This window comes from Petaurus breviceps, unplaced genomic scaffold (assembly GCF_028583685.1).
Source record: "Petaurus breviceps papuanus isolate PSGF00001 unplaced genomic scaffold, PetGlider_PUasm1.0 90721, whole genome shotgun sequence".
Classification (NCBI taxonomy): Eukaryota; Metazoa; Chordata; class Mammalia; order Diprotodontia; family Petauridae; genus Petaurus; species Petaurus breviceps.
In genome coordinates this window covers 5333946-5358770 of record NW_027187322.1, presented here as the reverse complement: position 1 = coordinate 5358770, position 24825 = coordinate 5333946, and the positions used below count along the sequence as shown (strand labels likewise).

Sequence of the window (24825 nt, the reverse complement as noted above, 5' to 3'; positions counted from 1 at the left end):
AGCTCAATAGTAGGTGGGTGTTCTTAGGGTTAGAGGGCTGCCGGGTGTGCTGGGACCAAGTATCTACCACCGAGATGGTGTGGTGGACAGCCATCTTTGATCCCAACCAAAATTCCCCTTCCTAGAGGCAGGAAGGCCTTGGTTCAAATCCAGCCTCATACACATCTTTCCAGGCCAGGATTCGAGCCATTTACAGGACATTGTGATTAGGTGGAACAGTTACAAAAATCCAAAGATTTGATCCTTGTATCACGTGAAATATCCCCAGACTTACACTCCTCAAGTTCTGGAGGCCACCTTGAAGAAGCACCCCTATAGTCTAGGTCCGAGGGAGGCTCAGGCTAGAGTTTTGAACTGTAGTAGACAGTGACAACTGGGTGTACAGAACCAGTGTGGGAGGCCCCCCAGAGCAGGGGAGATCACCAGGTTACCTGAGAAAGACGTCAACCTGATCAAGTAGAAAAAGAAGCCGGTTGCAACTGCCGTGGTGGCCCGAGAGTGGCACCCTCTACATTCCCAGCCTGGGACAGAAGGGGAGACTTGGTCTTCAAATTGAAGGGGCAGGACATCGCTAACCTGGTCCAGCAGTCAGAGGAAGGCAGCCAGATGGGGAAAGGCCTTGAGCTCATGCCATATGAGGCTCCATTGAAGTGACAACATGCTTAGCCTGGAGGACAGAACTTGGGACACGAGTCTCGTCTTCATTTGAGGGTCAGAAGAGGCAGCAGGTTGGCTCTTCTCATTGTGGAATCTGCCCCTAGCTGGCGTCTCTTTGTCTCTCCCATCCCCAGATCTGCCTCTTCTCTTCAACACCATCTTCCCTCATCACACCTGGGTTGGTCAGAATCAGCCTAATCTAACATTCATTAGTCACCTACTCTGGACAAGGAGCCCTCCTAGTTTGCTAGTCTCCTTATACCTTACTCCCCCACACAGCTCTTCAATCTGGTGGTCCCCATCTTTGGGCTCTCCCCAGCTGTCTTCCGGGCCTGGAATTCTCTCTCTCCTCTGCTCAGGCTCTGACTGACCACCCTGGCTTCCTTTGATCCCAACCAAAATCCCACCTTCAAGTCTTCTCTAACCCTTCTTAGCTCCAAAGCCTTCTCTCAGTTCATTATTTCCTATTTAGCTTGTAAATAGCTTGCTTTGTAAATATTTGTTCGCGTGTCCGTCTCCCCCTTTAGGCTGCAAACTCCTTATGGGCAGAGATTGTCTTTTGTCTCTGTATATATCCCCAGGGCTTGGTAGTAGTAGGTGCTTAGTAAATGTTGATTGATTTATTGATTACAAAGCACTCTGTTTGACACTAAGAATATGAGGAGAAACTGCGAAAGCCAGACTGCCTGAAGGAATCCACAGTCCTTGAGGAATATAGGAAGAAATGGAGGAACACAAGATGCACACAGATGAGTAGATACAAGATAACTTGAGGTCTAAGAAGAATTTTCATCACTATCTTAATAGCATTGAATTGAGGGGCAGTGTGATATGGGGCTAGAACCCTGGATTAGAGTCAGAAAAGCCTGAAGTGAAATCCCTTCTCCAAAACTCACAAGCTATGTCTCTCTGGGTAAGTCACTACAGCCTTAAGCCTAAGTTTCCTCATGGAAAAAGGGTGACCCCAATACTCTCATCCCTAGCTCACATGTTTACAAAGTGTTTTGCAAACTTAGAGCCTTACAGAGATATCAGTTGCTATTATTTCAGCTTTGAAATGGAAAAATAGCCCTGCTGCCTTAAGCACAACCATTAACCTTTTCTAACATAAGTTTCTCCAGTACCTGCCCTGGACACGGGACTTTCCAGGGATGATCATAGACTTTTCCAAGAGATCATGAGCTCTGGAAGGCCCTGCCAGGCTAGGAAGGCTTTAGGTCCCGACCCGGGTGGCTCCTGGTCAAAGTCCTGCCTTAGTAGGTATGGAAAGCTCCATCACCAAAAGGCCAGCCACCTGGAACAGAAATCATTCTTGACCACAGCTCCTCATGTCTACTGGTCACAAGTGGATGGGGCACTAGCACACATGGACTTTTAGATCCTGGAGAACAAGAATGGAGGAACAAGTGAACAAGGAAGCTCATGTATGTGTCTTTATATGGACAGAGGTCATTCGGCCAAATTCCTTAACACTGTGACCACTCGAAGGACATGTGTACGTGTCCCCAAAAAGAAAATGACCTTCTGCTTCAGGCACATTCCTCTCAAACAAACACGGAACTTTAGCCAGTCACACCATCACACACAGTTTTCTTTTTCAGTGATGTCGCCCCCCGCCCGCCCCTGCCATTATTCATTTCTTTTTTATAAATCCAGATAGATGTAGAGAGAGAGGGAAGAATTCTTTATTAAGGCACCATGTGCCAGGCATTGTGCCAGCACTTCTATGAATATTCTCTCACTTACTTGATCCCCACAACAACCCTGGGAGGTAAGTGCTGATATGATCCTCATTTTACAGTTCAGGAACTGTAACTGGCAATGACTTGACCAGGGTCACACAACTAATACGTGTCCAAGGCCAGATAAAGGGCATCAAAGTATTAAATGGAGAATTTCATCCTACTTGAGTTGCTGGTCTGAGGACCAACCCAGCTAAGCACCTATAAGTTTATTGTCAGGTTAGCCACTGGCAAGTCTAAGGGGTGGTAGCATCATCAAGGTGAATATACAAATATTCTGCATCTTGTTTGTCAGGACATTTTATGTGCCTTAACCAGAGGAGGAATGGATTACTCTATTCTCTTGGGGTCACTAATGGTGAGAGGAGGGGTGGTCATGATCGTGTTAGAGGCAAGATGCCCTCAGAACCCCGGAGGTGGGTGAATGCCTGCTCCTTCTCTTGGCATCCCATTCACTCTTGGGGTAAATAAGGACTCCTGACTTTGATTTGTCCCACTTCCTTTTCCCTGCCTCAGTGTACTCATCTATAAAATGAAGGGGTTGGATTCAATGATCTCTGAGGTCCTCATAGCTTTACACAGAGGGTCCTATGATTCTCAGAAAGAAGAGCTGCTCCTTGTCCTCCCTGCCCACCCTCCCTTGGCTCTCTCTGACAGCCCTTCCAGGTAGAGCAAGCTTCTCCCCTGGCTACAAGGCTGCATTTCCACATCAGCTCAGACAACACGGAATAATGCCAAGTCTAGGGGAGCAGTTCAGGACAGCTGAACTTCATCAGGGCCATTCCTGGACCAGCCATCCCCAAGGAGACCAGAAGATCCCCATTCCCAAACTTGCTGCTCGAGATGTAAGCTAAGGTCATTCCCAAGAAAAAAGGAGCCCTGAGAAGATGCCTTTTACTCTTTTTTTTTTTTTAAGCAATTGGGGTTAAGTAACTTGCTCAAGGTTACACGGCCAGGTGTTTCTGGGTGGGTGCTAAGTGTCTGAGCCCGGGATTCGATCTCCAGGTCTTCTCAACACTGGAGCCGGTGCTCTTACTCGCTGTGCTACCTGGCCGCCCTGATCCCTTTTACTCTTGATCCAGAGCCCAGGACTATCCCATCTCTGATCAAATCCCAGACCAGACTTGTGAGGAGTCTATTCCTGCTTGGGTTTGCTGGGCCGTCTCCGGGCCAGTCGATAATCAACAAAAGTTCCAAGACAGGACCATAGAATAAACCGTGCCAGTATAATTATGACCAACAAAACCATCAATGGATCTGAGTCCATATTTAAACTCATGGAATCTAACGGGAAGGAGGAAGAAGAGGAGGAGAAGAAAGAGGGAAAGGAACAGAAAGCAGGAGGTTTGAGAACTTAGGTAGTGTAGGAACAAGAACCCTGGCCTGGGAGTCAAAAGATCATGGCATGAGCCAGCCACTCGACCGTGGGCAAGTCCCTCCCCCTTTGGGCCTCAGTTTCCCCCTCTCTAAGATGAGGGTTTGGGGCTAGATAGTTGACAGGGGCCTTTCCAGGCCTGGCTTCCTCTATTTCAGGAGCAGGTTCCCTAAGGTCTGTGTGCCCAGGGTTCTCTTGCCAGCTGCCTAGGTCCTGACGAATTCCCATCCGGCCATGCCACTCACTCACTTGCCAGGGCGGGAGAAGCCTCCAGCTGACAGATTTGGGCCATGGAACGCACTATTTAGTCAAGAGGCCCCATGGACTATTCATTAAGAATTACCAACCCTTTGTACTTGACAATGACAGCATTGTCAGGAGGCTTTTGCGGGGTGAGGGGACCCCTTTGTAGAATCCGCCCTCCTTCGCCACCTCTCTCTCTCTCTCTCTCTCTCTCTCTCTCTCTCTCTCTCTCTCCTCCCTCCCTGTCTCTGTCTCTCTCCTCTCTGTCTATCTCTATCTCTCTGTCTGTGTCCTCTCTCTCTCTGTCTCTGTCTCTCTCTCTCCCTCCCTTCTTCCTTCTCTCTCTTCTTCTTCTCTCTCTCTCTCTGTCTCTCTGTCTGTGTATGTGTGTGTGTGTGTGTGTGTGTCTAGCTCACAATCTCTCTCCCAGTCTCCCTCAGTCTTTCTCTCCGTCTCTTTCCCTCTTTTCTGCAGTGCTGACGTAATCCCCAAACATCTCCGGCGGCGGCAGCTGCTGGGCACAGGCAGGCACCTCCTTTGGGCCCTTTCAGCAGGCCATGCGGGCCTGTCCAGCTCCGGCAGACAGACAATCGCGGCCTTTCTTCCCCCAATTAGCTAGTACTTCAAGAGTGGCGGGCGGCGCTGTCCAGCGGCCTCGGGAGGCACCAGGCCTGGAGATGGAATGGGGGGAGGAGAGGAGGCCAGGGAAAGGGAACAGATGAAAAGGGAAAGGAGGCGGGGAGGGTGGGACACAAGGGAAAACAGAATCAGAGCAGGGAAGCTGGGGTGGCCACCCCCAGTTCAGGACTCTATTAGTCTGTGGGCAGATGCAAATGTTGCCTTGAACCTGTCCCAGGAAAGGGCCACACAGACAGGGGCTGCCCAGGACACAGAAGAGGACTGGGGAGGTTGGGGGGGGGGGTGGAGCAGGGCTGCTTCAATGGACTGGGCTAGGGGAGGAAAGGGGGATGGGGACAACCCCTCCTGCCCCTTACACCTCCAAAGCTCCCCATTTCCCACAAAATGGTGGCCTTAGAACACAATGTCAGATCTGAGAGGGGCCTTAGAACACAGAATGTCAGAGCTAGGAAAGACTTTATAGCACAGAATGTTAAAACTTAGAGGGAGGGGGCTTTGAACACAAAACACAAATGTCAGAGCTGAGAAGGGCCTTAGGACATAAAACGCAGAATGTCAGGACTAGGAAGGAACTTAGAGATGCCCCATTTCCTAGATGAGAGAAAAGAGGCCCAGAATGGGGCAGGCTCCTATTTGAGGTCACACAGCAAGTCCATGGCAAAGCTGGGGAAAGGCTTGGGGTTCGGAGGTCTCAGATGGCCCCTTCTTCCACCCTTCCCTCATCCCTCCCCTTCCCCAATTGGCAGCCTGGGTAGCAGCCTTCTCTGACTGCCCCTCCCCCACCACATGAGTTTCCAGGGCCCTGGGATCTCAGAGGAGGGAGGACCCCTTGCCCCACCTCCAGTTCTCCAGTGATGCTTAGGTCTAAAGTTACTGCTTCTATTTGTGGTCATTCTTTCCAAATGGACCAAAATGAATGAGTCGGTCCTTTTAAGATACTTGCCTCAGCAAGGCTGTAAGACCAATAATAATTATCAGCCCATTTTACACATAAGGAGAAGAGTAACTTCCCTAGGGCTACACAGTGAGTTAGAAATCCAATTCAGGATTTGAACCCAGGACTTTCTGCCTCCAGATCTAAGGCTTCTCCCTGACCCTCCCTCACATCTCCTCAAAGGTTCACCCCTGCACGTGCCTAGTTTGGAATCCTGGTTTCTCCACTTATTAGATATGTGACTTTCGATGAGTCTTTTGATTTCTCTGGGTGCCCCCGCCATTTACCAAATAAGAGCCTGGCCTGACCCAGATGCAGAGCTTTTGGCACATAGGCAGACACCCCGGGCTGGGATCATGGAGGGCACCCCCTGCTCTCTGACTCAACTAGGACTAACTCCAGAAAAGGGTTCCTTCCTCACTCCCCCTAAGGCAACACCCATCCTCACTAACTTGGGTGGCATTGACACCTTTGGACAGACACAGAAGGCAGCTGGCTGTGGCTGTCTCCCTGGCCCTGGCTCCTGCCTGCTCACCCGTGCCTTTTGTGCTGCCCGGATGCAAATCAGAGCCCCCTGAGTAATTAACCCTCAACAATCTACTAAGTAAACAATTTTTTTAGCAAGTGTTGTGTTTTGTTTTTTAATTGGACCATGATTAATCAGTAACCCCTTCATTTCACTCGAAGGCATAAATGAAGTCTACAAATTCAATATTTGTGCTCAAGGACCACATTTGAGAACTGCTTGTTCATTTCAGGGCATGTCAGAGAAACTGTGTTCAAAGTCCAGATCTGCCTCCTTACTACCTGTGTGGATTTGGCCCATTCCCTCCCTGAGCCTCAGTTTCTCCCTTTATAACACGAGAAGGTTGAAATACATGGTCTCCAAATTCAATGACCTACAATTCCATGATTCTTTGATCTCGGTTGACTTCCCAGTTCTGCTACTTACTACCTCTGTGGGCTTGGCCAAATCCCTTTCTTCTCTGGGGAAGGGAAAATGGGCTTCAGTTTCCCCTTCTGTAAAATGGAGAGGTCAGACTATTAAATCCCCTCCTAATCTGAATCCTAGGATACTAAGACTTAAGAAAAAGTAATTACCAACAGGCCCCGGGGCAGGATTTATAAAGAGTTGGTGGTTGTGAAGATAATGTTCTTCTTTTTAGTCATATGCAAGTTTCTGGGGTGATTCCTCAGTGAAGCATCCTAGATCTCTCTCTGTCCTAGGAGCGGCTCCGATGGAAGGTCTGAGAATGCCATAAACTCCTTTGCAAAAGAATGAGTGAAGTGGCCTTAGGTCTTTGTACTCCTCCAGCACCCACTGAGTTTCCTGCTAGAATTGGATCAGGATCCAGGCAAGTCAGGCCTTTTCCCTACAGGTCTAGGTCTCCTCCCCAGGGCCCCCTCATCTCTGAAGGCTCTTTTCCTACACAGGAATTTCACCCAATTCCCAGTTGCCGCTCCTAAGGCAGAGAGACCTAGGATTTAGAGGTGTCCTTGACCCTTCCCTTCCCCCCTTCACCCCACATTCAATAAAGTATCAAGTCCAGACATTTCTATGCCCACAATATCTCTCCTTTTAGACCAGTCCTCCCCATTTAGTTCTGGATATAGAGTTGAAAAATCCTACCCCACATACTTACTTAGCTGGGTAGCCCTGTGTGAATCACCTCCCCTCTCTCAATCTCCGTTGCTTTATCTGTACAATGGGAACAATAATAGCCCCAGACTCCCGGGGTGTTGGGAGGACCAAATGAGATCACATATGCCAATCTGTAAGTCCTAAAGAAAGTGTGACCATTATTACTAGTGCTACTGATTACCCCCCCCCCGCATATCTTCTCCTCCCACGCCCAGGGTAGCCACTCCCTAGCCCATCCCCCACACTCCGAGGAACCTCTCCTGCACCCCTGATGATTCCTCACTCCCTGGAACAGAGAACACATCTTCACTTGGGGAGGCTTGTTCAAAGCCTGGCCCCATCATTTACCACCAGCAGGACCTTCAGCAAGTTCTTTTTGCTTTTTGACCTCAGTTTCCCCATCTGCAAAATGAAGGGCTGTAACCTATAACCCCTAAGATTACTTCCTTCTGCTTCTAAAATTTGATGCTGGCATTCAAGGCCCTTCATAATCTGGCTCAAACCCACATCTCCTTCCTTTCAGAATGCCCAGTGCCTGGCACATAGGAAGTGCCCAGTAAGACTGGATCACTTATTGGTTGCCAACATATCACTGGCTCATTTGAGCTTGCCTTCCACTAAAAACACCCGATATTTTTCATACAAATGTCTGTCTGGACGCGTCTCCCTCTTCTGAGAGCCCTTTCCCCATCTTTCGGCCACAAATCGTCCCTTTCATTACAAGGGGGTGGGAGTAGATGACTTCTTCAAGCTCTGACATTCTGGGCTTCTCTGGCTGTACAGTCTGAGACACTGAGAAGATTTCTAAGAGAACCTTCAAGAGCCTTTTCTGCCTTCAAAAGGCCAGATTCCCCAAGGCACTTCTGTCTTTGAGAGACAGTTGTGGAAAGAATGGACACTGGAAAGAAAGCATGTAGCCCCTGAGAGAGTTATTCCAAAGTCAATAAGAAAACTAAAAATACATAATTCAATACAAAAGTCACTAAAAAGAACCTGATTCTTTCATGATCAGTGAAAGCCCATGCCACTTACCAGTGAGTTGGACCCTTCTTCTGAAGGAAACGCTTTGAGCTGAGGATTCTGGGAGGTTGCCGGCTGGGTCGGCAGCCCAGGATTCTCCCCTCTGTCCACACTGAGGGGGCAGCCAGGCTCCAGCAGCAGCCTCCTTCCTGCTGGCTGGTCCCCCCTGAATGTGAGACAAAGCCAGCTCTGCCAGGTTTCCTTCCTTCCACTTTGACCCCTAAAGACCCAGAACCCAACAAATCCCTTCTGCTGCTGCTTGGAAACAGCTTTGACCTTTACAAGCACTTATCTTTACAGAATAAAACCCAACAGACAAAGTCAATAATTCCAAAGCAGGTGACTGGAGAGAGGGAGAGTCTGGTAGTCACCTTGGTGAATGGGTGACACCAAATGGGGCCTCTCTTGTCCCCTCATGACTCAGCAGCACAGGTCAGGAATGTCCTCCAAGAGAGGTATCAGATGGGACAAGCCACCTTCAAGCTATCCAAAGCTGCCTGCAGTCCTTGGAGGAGACGGTTTTCAATTCATCCTATCACCTAATAAGTCAGTTAGATACAATCACGAGGAGAAGGCAGTGAGACGTCCGTGGTGTCATTGGAAGAGCCCTATGGTTGAAAGGGGCCTAGGCTTAAGGCCCAGCTCTCTCTCTCAGGGCATCTCATCTCTTGCCTCTGCTCTTTTGCCCAAGCTGTCTCCCACACCTGGAGAACAAATTCCCTTCCGGTTTTGGCCTCTAAGAATTCCCAGTTTCAACAGCTGGTTTCCATCAGGATGTATTGAAATCACTTCTCCGTCTCTTTCTGGAGTCTTGCTCAGACGGTAGGTGGGTGAGGAAGGTGTTCAAGGCCTGTGAATTTCATGACCGAGGGGGTGGTCTCTGGAAGACATAGGGGGGAGGTCCCTCCACCAACCTCTACACAGAGGCTGCAGAGATGCCAGAGAGGGAGCTCTGCTCTCCCATTGTGTTGTGGCAAGACTTCCTATCTCTTCTCAGATCTTGGTCAAAGCTAAAGGTCTTCTTCTTACCTTCTCTGTATGTTATCCTCAAGAGTCTCACTAAGCAAAAGTCCTGAGGCAGGAAAACATCCACAGACCAGGAGTCAACAGCCAGACTAGAAGCTCCTTCCTGGCTGTGACTGTGGGTCCACTAGGTCTGGCACTGGGCTGAACCTACAGGGAGCATTTAGTCAACAGACAGGAGCATTCTTTACATCATGACTAATGTGAAAATATGAATGTATAGGTAGAGCCTATATCAGACTGCACACCGTTGTGGGGAGGGAGGAAGAGAAAATTCAAAACTCAAAATCTTATGGAAGTGAATGCTGAAAACTAAAAATAAATAAATAATATATATTTTTTAATAATGTAAAAGAAAATCACTCAAAACCTCTGATTAGTGCAATAACTAATCATGACTACAAAGAACTGATAAAGAAACATACTTTCTACCTCTTGCAAGGGTGAGGGTCTACAGGTGCTGAATGAGACATACATTTTTCAGACACAGTCAATGCGTGAATTTGTTTTAATGAACTCTACTTGGTACAAGGGTAATAAGGTATTAGGTGGGGAGGATTTGTGTAAGAATTTGGTGGAGTAATACTGCTTTCCAAAAAAAAAGGAGAAAATAAAGAAAAATGGCCAGTGAAATGTTTGAAAATAGATGGAATAGGGGGCAGGCAGAATAGGTGGTACAGTGAATAGAGCACCGGCCCTGGAGTCCAGAGGACCTGAGTTCAAATCCAGCCTCAGACACTTAACACATACTAGCCATGTGACCTTGGGCAAGTCACTTAACCCCATATGCCCTCCAAAAAGAAAAAAATATATATATGGAATAGAGCAGAAGAAAGTTTTGAAAGGGTCACTGACAATCAGGAAGTGTTGGTACTATCTTGTTAAATTTAATAAACCTTAAGAAAAATTGTATATGCTAAAAGTTCACAGTTTAATATATAATCTTTTTTCTGTTATCTTTATACATAGAAATGTTCAAGTTTTTTTAAAAAAGATTTCCTTTAAAGTTCTAAAAAAAAAAAGGAAGGCGAAATAGGGGAAAAGAAGTCACCCCTAAACAGAGAGGTAACAGCTTGACTTCTGACCCTGGAACAGAGAGCAGAGAACATCATAGGACTATTGGCCTGGAGATAGAAGGGGCTTTAGCAGTGACCTAATCTAACCCCTTCATATTATACATGGGGCCCAGAAACAGTAAGGGACTGATCCAAGGTCACACAAGTAATAAATGGCAAAGCCAAGATTCAAACCCAGATCTTTTGACTTGAGATCAGATTGGTAAAGCCTTACTACAGTGCCTGGTGCCTAGTGGGCACTAAATAAATGCTTATTCCTTCCCTCCCAAATCTTGGGCTCTCTCCATGGTATCTTTTGTCCACATGAAAACTCAAGAAATAAAATATGACTTTTCGGCTGGACACAAGCACAGCTGGCCCTGTAACCATCTAAGAGTGCTGCCATCTTGGGTCAGCATTGAAGGATGAAGCCAGTGTGTTTGCAAGCAACTTGACTAGGCAGAGAAGCCCAGTGAGAAGAGCAGGAAGCCTGGCTTGGAGTCCCAAGCTCTGCCACGAATCAACTGCACAGCCTCAATCAAGTCACAGCATTCCCTGGGCCTCCGTTTCTCTGTCTGTGAATTAAATAGAAGAATGCCTGTCTTACCCACCAGACAGATGCTATGTAGGAGCATGTGGAAAAGCTTCAAGCGTTACAGAGTATAACATAAGGGAAGATAAATCGCTAGATTTGTATCAATGAATGCTTAAGGCACTGTATTAGCAGTGTGACCTATGAAGGGGCCGGGGGAAGCTTAAACAAGTCTGGGTGTTACAGGAGTGTAACAAAGCACGTTCCTAGTGCTGTGTGGTGTTACGCTAGCGAACTCCTCCCCTTCTGGACCATCAGCCTCCATGCCAGACTTGAGACCGGGCTTTCCCTGGATCCAGGCCCCCACTGGTGGGGCACTGTGTGTCCACACAAGCCGCCATCCCCACTGGATGACTCTAAGCACCAGGCACCCCCTCCCATCTCCTTGTCCTGCTCTCCCTCGCAGCACAAAACCTCCTCACTGCTCACCTCACTTGTCTTCCCTATCAAACATAAACTTCTTGAGAGCAGGAACCGTCTCCTCTCTTTTGAATATTTATGTCTTCTGCACTTAACACAGTCCATGGTAGATAGTGAGCATCTGATTATTGTTTTTACTCCTTCAGAAATCATAAAGTATAACCAAGTGCTATCCACATGTCAAGGTGCCATGCTGGTGCTCCTAGGCACAACAAGACCCTACTTCTGTGTTGTGCAGTGTGAGGCGTCGTGGAAACTTTGTAAGGCACAATAAAGGGGGCTCAGCTACCAAGAAACTTCAAGAGACAAAGGGAATTGTATCGAGTTGGAAATAAGACAAGGTGCTGTATTCGTTTTGGAGGGTGCCGCAAAGTGTCTTATAAAGTGTATGAAGATGATTTACAAGCATATGAGATGTGAAAAGTGTTGTGTAAGTGTTGCACGGCAAGTGCTACACGTGTTGCGAAGTACAGCTAGGGCACATACAAATGTTTTCAAATAGAGCAATGTGATGCCAGGTTTGCAAACTGACACAGATGTTTCAGGACCAGTATTTCTTTTTTTTATTTTTATTTTTTTGGAGAGGAAAGGGCAGGGCATTTGGGGTTAAGTGACTTGCCCAAGGTCACATGGCTAGTCAGTGTTAAGTGTCTGAGGCCAAATTTGAACTCAGGTCCTCCTGACTCCAGGGCCCATGCTCTATTCACTGTGCCAGCTAGCCACCCCAAGGACCAGTATTCCAGTATTTCTACACACACACACACACACACACACACACACACACACACACTATTGGCCCCCTGTAACCAGACCTGGACTAGAGGAGAAAAACTAAATATGTCATTCTTCACAATCTTAGTTGCACAGTTAGGGACACACAGTCACATAGATGGCTTTCCAGATCGTGCTTCCCTCCCTGCCTTTGAATGAAGTACACTCATGTTGTAGACCTCAGTTTCCCTGGTCTGTACAATAGACAGAATGGACTATGTATACTCTGGTCCACATCTTCTAAAGACACATGATCAATGTCATTCCTAGTCTGACCATATTGGATCTCCTAGCAATGGAGATGCATCCAAATAGAAACATACTCCCAGTCTAAGATGACCTACAAGCTGAGAGATCAGTGAAATGCTCCCCTGTCTCTGGGGGTGCACAGTCTGACAAAAATTGACTTTATTTTCAACCCAGAACCACTTATGAAACACCTACTGCTCATGCTAAAGTCCCAGACATTGGAAAGAGTCGGGGAGAGTACCGAGCTTTGGGACCCCATTAGCCAAGGAGGAGAACGTGCTCCCAGGGCTGACGTCTTCAGTGATCATGGACCTTGTTTTAAGTGTCCTCCTGCCCCTGAGAGGGGCCAGAGCAGAGTCTGAGAGAATCCACAAGGACTAAACGGGAAAAAAGAACGAAGCTTGTGCTTTGGGGAGCTTTGAAAGCAGCGTGTAGCTTGGCTCCCGGGGATCGCACAGCTAATGAAGAAGAATGCTGTCAGGGACAGAAAGAGAGTCTAAATAAATTAGCCGTGTCCAGAAGCCGATGGAACATGGGATTAGGGCTCACAAAGGCCCTTATCGGAATGCCTAATAGCCTCCATCGGCTCTGCTCACCTCAGGCCAAGAGGCCCCGGACTCCCTCCACTGAATGGGCCTCCAGCCCGGCCCCCACTGCCGGGGATTTGGTATGAACCAGAGCCCACAGCAGCCTGGGGTGGGGGAAATAGGGGGACCCAGGACCCAACACCCAGCTGAGCAGCCAAACAGAGGCAGAACTGGGCCAGCTCAGGCTCCAGAACATAAGCCTGGCAGCCAGCTAGCCAGAAACCTAAGGGTCCCTCTATTAGGATAAGGGAGAGGGAGGAATAATGACCAGGCTAACTAATTTTGCATAGCTGGAAACAGTACAGTTATGGAAAGATAGCCGGTTGCACAATGCAGGATCTGAATTCAAATCCTGCCTCTGGGAATTACCTATGTAAGATGAGCAAGTCATCTGATGTCAAGGAGCTTCAGTTCATCATATGTAAAATGGGACGCAATGGGGGAGGGTTTGTGCTAGATGCCTTCTGAGTTTTATGGTCCTCCAACCATTTGATGTTCACAAAAAGCCTAAGAGGCAGATGTCAATGGCGTTTTCCACATTGTGCAAATGGAGAAACTGAGGCTCAGCGCTATCATAGAGTCAGAGATCAATGGCCAGAAGGGCCACCGGGGAGGGGGAGGGGGGAAACAGCTCCGCCTTTTGTAGAAAGAAAAGCTGAAACTGAGGAAGAATGATGGCAAAGAAAGGGCAGCGCCAGTGTTTGCATCCAGGCTGGGCTCTCCCCCTTCGGCCCATGCTCTCCCAGAGGCCCAGGGCTGAGAAAGGGTCGGGCCCAGGCTGGGGCCAGATCTTATGGACTCGATGGCCAGGGCTCTTCCCACGCATCACCCCGAAAGAATTACAGCCGAACCCGAACAAAACTGGGGAAGGAGCGAGCCTTCCCTTGCCCAGAGCCCTTGCGTCCGTGGGAGCAGCTTGGGGTATCAGAGGAGCTCCCCTGCTTTCTGGCTGCCCCGGCCCAACCAAGCAGCTTCAATTGACCAACATTTGTGAAGAGCCTATGTGCGGAACGCTTCTCTAAGCACCGGGGCGCAGAGAGAGACAAAAGCAGCTTCTGCCCGCAAGGAGCTCAGCTCGAGGGAGAGCTAGCCTGCACCTGAGAGAAAATCCGTACAAAGCCACCCTGTGGGGGAAGGCACGATCCTCAGCTTCCCATTCTGGGGAGGGAGAATGGAGAGAATAATGCTTTGACTGCATCCTGCACAGGCCACACCATTTAAAAGTCAGCAAGTCTCTGGAGAGGCTGCTGGGGGGCGGGGGGGGGGGGGGGGGGGGGGGGGGGGCTTGGCGGACTCCCCAAGCCCAGAGAGCTTGGCTTTTGCATCTTCCGCTGACGCTTCCTAACTCTGAGGTTCCTTTCCTATCTGTAGCCCTATTATACCATGATTGATATTCATGGTCCTTCTCGGTCCTGTCCCAGCCTCCTTCTCCAGCCTTCTCTATGCTCCAGGCAGCCTGGGTTCTTCTTCGTCTCAACCTTCCCTCCCTCCCCCTTGCCCATTCTCGTCCTGTCCCCTCCCCCCCCCCGCTTGTCTCCACTCTCACTCACTCTGCCCACCCCATCCCCATCCCCCACCCCCCCCCCAACCTGGAATGGAGCCTCCCCTGTTCGGATCTCACTTCTGCTGCCTGCTGACTGTGTGACCCTGGGCAAGTCACTGCTCTCTGAGTCCCAGTTGCCTCATCTGTAAAATACATGACTTTTTCATCGTGTTTGTCAAGCAGTGAACATTGATAATGATGGAAATACACCCTGAGCTTCCGGATTTTTCTTGGGGGAGGGGTGGAGGGCTAAGAACATTCTTGCTTTTAGAGAAGTCCAGGAAGGAAGGAAGGAGTGAAAATTAGAGTAAAGTCTGGGTGGGGAAAACCATAGAATATTCTTAAGCCCTGCAGCCAGACAGCGTTCCCAGCCCCCAGGGATGACAAGTAGACTCTGAAAGGGTTAACGGCAGAGGCTCATCCGGCCGTGAATGGACCACCTCGGACTGATCCGGGGCTTTGGGAGAGCCTGATGCCAGGATGATGTGCTTGGGCGGCACACGGGCCAAGAGCTGCATAAAGGAATTCACAGGACCGGGAGCCTTTTCTTCCTCAGCAGAAAGGAGGGAGAGGGGCCGCCTTCCTGAGTTGTGAGAGGCGTTTGGAGCACAGAGCTCTGAGGAGGAAGTGATGGGGCCATAAGTCTAAAGGGGAATGGCAGGATGCTGGAGGGAGACACAAACGCGGCTTTTGGGGGGAAGCAGTGACTTCATGGGATAAAGGAACATTGATCTCAGCAGCTCTCTGCAGCCTCCCAAATGAGAAGGCAGAGGGCGGCCGCTGGGTCCTACGGACCCTGGTCGGTGGCTCCAGCCCAGAGGGAGGGAGCTGCTACCTGCTCAGCAGGGCCCACGCCCCATGAATAATGTCGGGGAGAAGTCAAACGTGTTGACCTGCTTGAAGGCCACCGGCTCCAAAGCAGGGGACGGCCCATTCAGGAGGGGCCTCGAGCCAATCTCTTCCCTCCCTGAGCCTCAGTTTCCTTCCCTTTCAAATGAAATTAGATGCTTCTGAGCTCTAAGCTGGCTCTTACAACTTGGCTCAGTAATTTGCAAACGCTCCCTAGGGGGTTTTGGATATGCTGCCACCTTCTCTGGGCCTCGGGCTCCAGTTCTGTCAAATGAAGGAGGGCATCAGGGTGACATCTGAGATGCCTCCCAACTCTGAGAAGACATGCCCTCTCATTTGTAAATATTCTCAGGGAGACCACGGGCCCTTCTCCACTACGGGCCTCAGTTTCCCCTTCTGTAGCATGAAGGAGTCAGACCGCATGATGTCTAAAGCTCTAGCTTGTGAGTCCAACCAGGCCCTTGAGCTGATTTCCAAGGCAACCTGAGCAAAGGAGTCATCAGCCCCTGCGAATGGAGTGCCTGGGACCAGATGTGGATTTAATGGAAGAAAAGCTAGACTCAAAAACTTCAGAACCCAAGACCCTAACTTAGCCCAGCATGCTTGACAGACAACTAAACATGGACCCAGGAGGGCCTGGGTTTCACTCCTGTCTCTGACAGCAGCTGTGCATTTTACTTCTCCGAGCCTCAGTTTCCTCATCGGGAGAATGGAAACAATAATATCTGACAACAATAATCTACCTCACAGAGTCGTTGTGTGGCACAAATGCCAGTGAGTCACATGCCATTCTCAAGCTGCCCATGTGGACCTGGGCAGGCAGTTTTATCAAATTCTCAAAGCAGGGCTGGCATGGACCTTGGAATTCAGCTAGTCCCTAGTTCTGCAGCCGTGAGTTCCAAAGCCATGCTATGCCCGATGCCCTCGGAGGGCCCTTGTGGCCCTGGCACTCAGCAGTTCTCAGCAGGAATAGCAGGCGTGGGCCATCCCAGGAGAGGGGGAGTCCTTGACAGTCAGGAAGCTACGAGCCAGGCTGACATTCTCAGAGCTATTCTGAGCTCCTTCCCCACAGATGCATCCTGGAGGCGTCTCTCCCCCTCACCCACACACTTCCAGTTCCCACTGGGTCTGACCCTCTTCAGTGACCCCGTCAGCAGCCCCTGCATTGGGGGAACAAACAAGAATGATCGCCAGAGAAAGGTCAGCGAGTATCATGTGTGTTCCTCACATGTGTACAGCACTCTACAGTTTACAGAACCCTTCCATGAGCTATGGCCCCTTTGAGTCTCAACATGACGCTGGGTGGCAGGCAAAGCCAAGTGGGACAGATATCATCCCCCTCATTCTACCTACAAGGAAACTGCAAATGAGGCAGGGCATAAGAGTCTGGTCTAATCCCTTCATTTTACAGGTGAGTGGAGCCCAGGATTGATATGACTTACCCAAAGTCACGCATGTAAGAAGGGGCAGAGATGGGATTGGAATTCAGACCCTCAAGCTCCAGAGCCAACACTCTTGCCACCCTAACATGAAATAACTCTCCCAAGGTCACATAGCTAGTAAGTGACAGCCCAAAACAGGAGCCTAGGTCTCTTGGCTCCCAGTTCAAGAAATCCAGGAGTGCATCTGCTTGCCATCCCAAGCTAGTCAAGCTGCCTGGCCTTGGCCACAAAGGGCTCATGCTGCCCACTGTCAGATAATTCTCATTCACTAAGATGAAACAGGATGGACACAGTCTGCCGGGGAATTGAGGACTTTGGAATGGCCATTGTTGGCAAAAATCCAACTATGACTACATCCACTCTTCGTGGTGACAATTCTGCTCCAAGTGTGCCTAGGAGAGGGGGCTGCCCACCTGCTAAAGCACTCGTTCCCACATTTCTGAAAAGCAAGTCACTTGAAATGGGCAGTCCCCTCTGCAGCGAATAGTCCTCATTCTCTGGCTGGCAGAGCAGTCGGCTGCCGAAATTCTAGGGGACAGTGGTTGTCACTGTCAGGAAATGAGCTTACTGAGTCATCATGGAGAGACAATGAGATGTGTGGGCCTTCCGGCTCACACAAACCTCTTTGGGGTTTTTGTATTCTGAGATTTGGGGGGGGGGGAGGAGAGGGAGCAGAAAAGGAAACCAGGGATTAAGAGAAATCCTGAAAGGTCAGGCCTGGCCATCCCAGCCAGCCCTGCCCCCGAGACTTCCTGTTTCCAAAAGGTCCAGGCTTCCGTGTGGCACTTGTGACATTGGGAGGCTGGCCCCCAAAAAGGCATGGAGTAGAACAACTTGAAAGTGCTTCCAGGAGAGATGACGAGTGGCTTATGCAGGGGAGCTCTCTGGGTTTTGGGGTTTGAATCATTCCTTGTTGTCTTCCTCCTCCAGGGCCTTCTCTCCAGGCCTGTGCCCCTCCCCCTCTGCTTCAGGACTCCTAACTCTAGAGACTTCAGAGGCCACCTAACCTAACCCCCAAATTGGGAAGGTAAGGAGACTGAGGCTCCAGGGGGGTGAGTGACTTGTCCAAGGTCACATAAGCAGTAGGTAACAGGGCAGAATTTGGACCTAGGTCTTCTGACTCCAGCATCTTTGCTAAGCACACCTCAGATGGGGTCACAAAGAGCTAGATGTGACTGAAAACTACCTGGACAATCACAACTGCCTCCAAAGCCTCATCACCTGCCTCCTGGACCAGAGAATCACTATTCAACTTGGTCTCTTTCTTTGTCTGTCTCTCTGCCTCTGTCTCTCTATCTGGGACCTCATCTCCAACCTTGTCTCTGTCTCTCTCTTCCTCTGTCATTTCTCCTTCCTCTCCCCTCTATCTTATTCCCTTTGCTCAGTTGACCAGGGTGGTCTTCTTCAAAAGCACCCAGGACCTTGAGACCCCTTCCTGTCCTTAAGCGACCATGCTCTCCCACAGCAGGTAATGGGCAGGGTGGATGGCTAGGGGTGAATGGAAAAGCAGAGGAGAGGAACACAAGAAAAAGAGCAAAGGCAGCCAGGGCAGGAAAGAAGGACCTCTGCAAGGCTTTGTCTTAATCTTAGCCCAGGAAGATGCAGACTTCAGAGAGCACATGACCTAAGAGAAGGCTCAGTAGGAGGTCACAGGGGAGATGTGAGGGGCAGTCAGCCCACCACAGATAGGAAGCTCTCAGGTCAATAAGCATTCGTGCACACAAAGTTTGCACCAAGCACCACACTAGACACTGTCCCTTTTTGCTCAGAGACAAAAGTAACATTCCCTGACCTCCAAGGGCCCACAGGCTACGGAAGGGAACTGACACACACATGTGTGCGTACACAGATAAGTCAGTACAAGGCATGTACATATACTAACTGGGTGAGCCATGATAGACCTCTTACCTCCTCTGGGTCTCAGTTTCTCCCTCTGAAAAATGAAGGGGTTTTACTAGATGACTCTGGAAGAGATTCTCTTTCAATGCTAGATGAATGACCCAAATACAAAGTCATTTCAGGGCACAAATGGCCAAGAGGCCAGGAAGGAAGTCATGGAGAAAGTAACCCTAGAGCTGAGCCTGAAACGGAGCCAGAGGTGATAAGAAATAGAAGAGAAGAGTGAGGGCATCCCAGGCATGAGGAAGAGAGAATCTGTGCAAAGGCATAGAGGCAAGAGATAGCTACATGGAATTGGCTGGTTTGGAACGTCAAGTGTATGGCAGGAGTTGTGGGAAAGTCTGGAAAGTAAGGCTGGAGGCAGGAGGGGAAGGGTTTTAAATGGCAGTGGAGTTTGTGCTAAAGAATGAAACTTTGAAGGCAGAAAGAGAAACAATTTCAATGAAGAGGAAAAACGGGAAGGTCAACATGGAGGCATCGGGAGCTCGCTAAGCAACTTAGCCCTTTTTCTAGTATGTAAAGAAAATGGAGGTAAGAGCAGACAATGGAAGATGAACATGATATCACAGATGAAAAACTGCTTTCAGAGTCCCAAAGCTCTGGATTCAAGTCCCAACTCTGACACATTACTTGCTGTGTGATTACACGAGTCACCTAAGTTCCTAATGATCTAGGCAATTCTCTAAGAGTATGTTGCAGAACAGGTGCTGACTTACACTGGTAGAGGACATTTCCTCACCTAAGAGTTCCCAATACCAATGAGATCATAGGTCCAGTCTATCCTATGGTCCTCTAAGAAAACTCTTGGGAGTGCTAATGACCTACATGATCTGGGACTGGTGAGGGAAGGAAGGAAGGAAGGAAGGAGGGAAGGAAGGAAGGAAGGAGGGAAGGAAGGAAGGAAGGAAGGAAGGAAGGAAGGAGGGGAGGGGGGGGGGAGGGGGGGGGGGGAGGAAGGAAGGAAGGAAGGAAGGGAATGAGGGAGGGAGGAAAAGAAAGTTAGGCCCATTGTTGAGAGTGACTAAAGTGATGCTAATGCATTTTGAAGAGTGACCGTAGTTACCCTTTCTTTTGATTCTGTATTCTTCACCATAGAGAATGACCTTTGGACGAGAAAGTGCAGGGAAAAAAATAGTTAATAGGGAGAGAAAACCCATGCTAAGGAGGGAGAGAGAGAGAAAGAAAGAAGCTAGTTGCCCTGAAGGAATCTAAGGCACCGGCCTGGACGGACTGAGCAAACCAGGAAGATGTGCCTGCTCAGTCTCCTCCAGTGATCTCTAAAGGAAAAGACAGGGGTCGAAGTACATAGAGGCACCAATGAGGTCCCCCCTTCTCTGAGGAGGGAAGAGGCTAGATCTGAACCATGCAGGGCAGAGATCTGGACAGCAATTCCCTGCTAAACTCCAAAATGTATTTAGATCGTGAGTCAGGCTCTGGAAAAAGAGGGAAGCAATGGCCAAGAGTCAGCATGACTTAGCCAGGACAGCGCATGAGCAGGGAAGCCCACGCCCTTTTCTACAGGATCACTAGACTGGTAGATCAACACAAAGCTGGAGCCACAGTAGACCTGGGCTTCAGGAAATCATTTGACAAAGGGCCAGATGGCTATATGTGGGTTTGACAATCGATGGACCCTTTGTTAGGTGGATTCAGATGTAGCTGAATGGCCAGAACGGCCAGAGCCAAAGAGTTAACAGCTCTTCCTCCACCTGAAAGAAGGTTTCTGGTGGATAGCACCCAAGGGACTGTGCTTCCCCCATTTTTATTAATGATTTAGATGAAGGCATAGATGATAAGCTACAAAGCTGGGAGGGCTGGCTGACACACTGGATGACAGTCAGGAGCCAACAGGATCAAGCTTGATAACACTAAGGGTGAGACATGGAGAATGACTCCAATATTTGGCTATTTGAAGTTAATCTGAAAAAAGACTGGTAGCAAAGGGGAAGGACAGTGTTGGTGGACTATAAGTTCAATGAATTAACAGTGGAATGGGAAAGGCAATCCATCAGCCAATCAACAAACATTAATTAAACTAAAGATAGCATTTGGGGATAGCATACACAGACAAAAGCTGAACACTCCCTGCCCTCAAAGGGCTCACATTCTAACTGCATTAGCAAAAAAAAAAAAATGCTCTCTTGGTGTGCACTGAAAAGGATAGTAGATGTAAGGACTCAGGCTCAGGAGGTGAGCTCTTCAGCCCAGGCCAGAGGATATGGTTAGCTCTGGGCACAACATTTTGTACACATTTTTGTATTACTCCGAACTTGCCCAATATCCACAAGTATGAAGGGCTCTACACACTGAGAGGAGCAAACCACGAGGGTGGTCCCTGAGGACACCAAGACTCTCCCTCACATGCAGCTTTATGGGCTTTTAGATGTCTGTTATTACAAATGCACCACAGTAAGCTCGAGTGCAGTCCTGCTGGTCTGGATAGCTCCTCCACACCTCACTCTGTTCTCTTCTGTGAATTGGATGCCATTTTAAAATTTGAACTGGAGATTCTCCAGAGTGGTGAAGGGCTCTCAAGGTCATGATCTCCATCTTTGCTTCTCAGCCATACAGATGCCCACTAGAGACTTGAGTCATTGCATGGCCACCAGAGAGGGAGGCTTGGGTCATTGCATGGCCATTCCTGGAAGGCTCCCCACCACATCTCTGCTCACCTCCATCCTTCCCATTTTTTCAGGCTCAACTCCAACATCACCTCTTCTGGGCAGCCTTCTCTGACTATCCCTGCTCACAGAACACTCTCCCTTTTCACAGTTCCTCAGGGGTCACTGTGTACCTGCTCCCTGAGAATGGAAGCGGGTTCTTCCTCAGCCCATCCTATCTAGCCCACTTCCCTGGATGGTGAACCTCATCCATACTCGGACCACAATGAGAACTTTATTATGATCCCAGCGCCATACGGAGCAGCTGCTTGGTCAGCATACACTGTTGATGATGCCAGCAGGTAACTGTAATGTTGGGGCATTCATTCCCTCAAGAAGCATTATCAAACAGCTGCTCTGTGCCTAGCACTGTGCTAGGTGCTGGGTAAAAGGCAAAGACAAACAGCCCCTGCCCTCAAGGGGCTTATACTCTGCTGGCATCTTAGTTAAAGTGTCCAGCTGATGTCACAGTTGCTCTCTAGAGACAGCTGGGAGATACCACAGGGGATAGACCCTGGACCTGGAGGCAAGAAGACCTGAGTTCAAATCTGACCTCAGAGATTACCAGTTATATGAACCTGGGCAAGTTACTGAACCTCTGTCCATCTCAGTTTCCTCATCCATAAAATGGGAATCATAATAGCACCTATCTCCCAAGGTTGTTGTGAAGATCAAAGAACATACTAATAAGTTGTATTTACTTAAATGCTAGCTAGCTGGAATGATAGCACTGTTTCCCAGGATTTACAACTAGGGCACTGTTTAACTGCCCCAAACTATCATTTTCCACCCACACAGCACAGTAGTCACACTACTGAATCAATTGTTTGTGAAAAGAGGTGGGAGAACTAATCTCCATTCTTTTCAGAGGTGGGGGAAGACAGGTATGTAATACTATATATAATGTCTGAACTATTTTTGTCTTTTTTTTATTCTGTGGGGTGAGGGAGGGAAGAGGAGGTGATGAAAAGACAGAAGCTATTAGTTTTTGGAGCTGGTTAGATAAATGGATTCAAAGAGCAGTTGTCAATGGTTCAATGTGAGTATGGCAAGAGGTCTCCAGTGGAGTGCCCCAGAGATCTGGGCTTGGTCCTGTAACATTTGATATTTTTTTTTCCTCCAGTTTATCATTTCTTCATTTATGTGGAAATTCTACAAGTATTATTTGCATTTGAAAACGAGGGTAAAAAAAAAAGTCAAGTTACTATGTGACTTATTACAGTCATCTGACACATTAATGTAAGTAAAAGCTAATAATCATGCAAACTGACAATGGGGGGAATGATTTAAGTAAAACTGCTTTTGTATAACCTCAAAATTCATTCTTAAATCTATCTTTTAAGAGCATAACCAATTTCTCATTAAAATCAAACAAAGCATTAAGAAGTTAAATTCTAGGGGCGGCCAGGTAGCACAGCGAGTAAGAGCACCGGCCCCAGAGTCGGATGACCTGGGATCGAATCCAGGCTCAGACACTTAGCACCACACCCAGAAATAACTGGCCGTGTAACCTTGAGCAAGTTACTTAGCCCCGATTGCTTTTTAAAAAAAAAGTTAAATTCTATCCTTGTTGCATGCATCCAGTATTTCTGATCACTATAAACATTTAAAACCCAAACTAAGGCCTCAACATTTTCTGGTTACGAGACTTAATGAAATGCCTATGAAAATTCACTTTAGTGGAATTTTCTTCAAAAGAAATTAAGCTACAAAATATAATAAATAATTATATTAAATTAACAACATAAACATTTTACTTTAAAATTAGACATAATGTCAGAAAACATTAATATTTTACTTTAATATGTTTCATCTACATGAAAGAATAATTCAGATAAGTTATGCAACAAATTCTGATCCAAATATAGTTTTAACTCCAGAATAATTCAGATTAAGGAAAATTTTTCATAATTATAAGTCTTGCTGTGCATCACAACTACTTTAAAAGCTGAAATACAGGCACTTGACAACAAACTATGCAAGGCATAGCGATCCTTATTGGTCATGGTATAACAGAACTCCCCAAAAGAGGGAAAAAATAATGGCATTTCCTGACCTCTTTCCTCAGCTAAAGGGTTGTTATAAGATCTTCAACTGATTTGTTTCTATTGTCTTATGTCAGCATTAGCGGAAAACATGTCAAAACAGTGCTTCTGATCTTACACTTTTTTTTAATGAATGGATTATTAAATCTATGAATTATGAAATACATCCTTATGTAATTTTGCCAACACTGCTACAAAGATGCTAGAGACAAAAACCAAATAGCAACTTATTTACCTGAGGCAAATGATTTTTCTTCTTCAACAAGGCTTGCTCAGCACAACATTGATATTTCTACCAGTGACTTGAGTAAAGGCCCAAACTAGTGGCTCACCGCTGGGAGGGAAAGCTAACTTGCAGGATGATGCCTGCTGGAGCGCTGGGCTGGAGCTTATGAGATGAAACCCACCAGGGATAAAAGCAAGATCTTGCACTCGGCACAAAAATCACTTCACACACTTAAAAGGGAGGAAGCATGTGGAGGCAGCAAGTTTTTTTTCTTAAAAACAAAAACAAAAAAAAAGATTTGGGATGGGAGCAGTCTTAGTAGACCACATCATTGTGGTGAGACCAGTAGAGCTAATGCAATCTTGGACTGCTTTAAGAGAATCCTGGCATCCAGGAATGAGGAGGGGATGGACCCACTAGACCCCGGTGAAGTCAAGCCAATAAGCATTTATTAAGTGCCTACTATGTACTAAGAACCAGGCTAAGTACTGGGGATACAGAGAAAGGGGGATGAGTCAGGCCCTTTCCTCAAGAAGCTCACAGTCTAATGGGGCAGACAACACACAAACACCTACATACAAAGTATATCCTGGATCAGTTGGTAGTGATCAACAGAGGGAAGGGTCTAGAAGTAAGAGAGGTTGGGAAATGTTTCCTATAGAAAGTGGGATTTTAGCAGGGACTTGGAGGAAGCAAAGAAATCTGGGGGGCAGAGATGAGAAGGAGGGAAAGCATTCCAGGCATGGGAGACACACAGCCAGAGAAAATACCCAGAGCCGAGAGGAGAAGTATCTTATGTAGAAGAGACAGAAGGCTGATGTCACTGGATCACAGAGACAGGTGGGAGAAGACTGGAAAGGTGGAAAGGGCTGCTTACCAGGCCCAAATGTCTCATCTTATCTGGGTACTATGGTTTCTTGGTGCCACCATTTGAGAAGGATGCTGATAAGGCACAAAGTACCTGGGGTAAGGCTTCAAGGAGGGGGAGGGTCTAGAGATCAGGCCAGAGGAAAATCGGTCAAAGGAACTGGAGAAGAAAAGACTCAGGGGGGCATGCTAGCTGTCCTCTATTATATAAAGGGCTTGCTTGTTCTTTTTGGCCCCAGAAAGAAAAACCAGGTAACTACTGGGTAAAAGTCACAAAGAGGCAGATTTAGGCTTGACATTGGAAAGTCTTTTTAGTGATCAGAGTTATCTATCCAAAAAGAAAAA

General features: G+C 48.0%; 1 protein-coding gene across 1 annotated transcript; it reads right to left on the bottom strand.

Moving 5' to 3' along the window:
• Positions 1 to 3534: 3534 nt before the first annotated feature.
• SMIM38 (small integral membrane protein 38) lies at positions 3535 to 3678 on the bottom strand. The gene has a single exon (XM_069066100.1). It carries the CDS (start codon positions 3676 to 3678, stop codon positions 3535 to 3537), a length of 144 nt encoding a protein of 47 aa, XP_068922201.1.
• Positions 3679 to 24825: the final 21147 nt, after the last annotated feature.

What these genes read in the sequence shown, in the direction of transcription:
- SMIM38 (XM_069066100.1), bottom strand. Translation starts at nt 3,678, where the DNA reads ATGAGTTTAAATATGGACTCAGATCCATTGATGGTTTTGTTGGTCATA.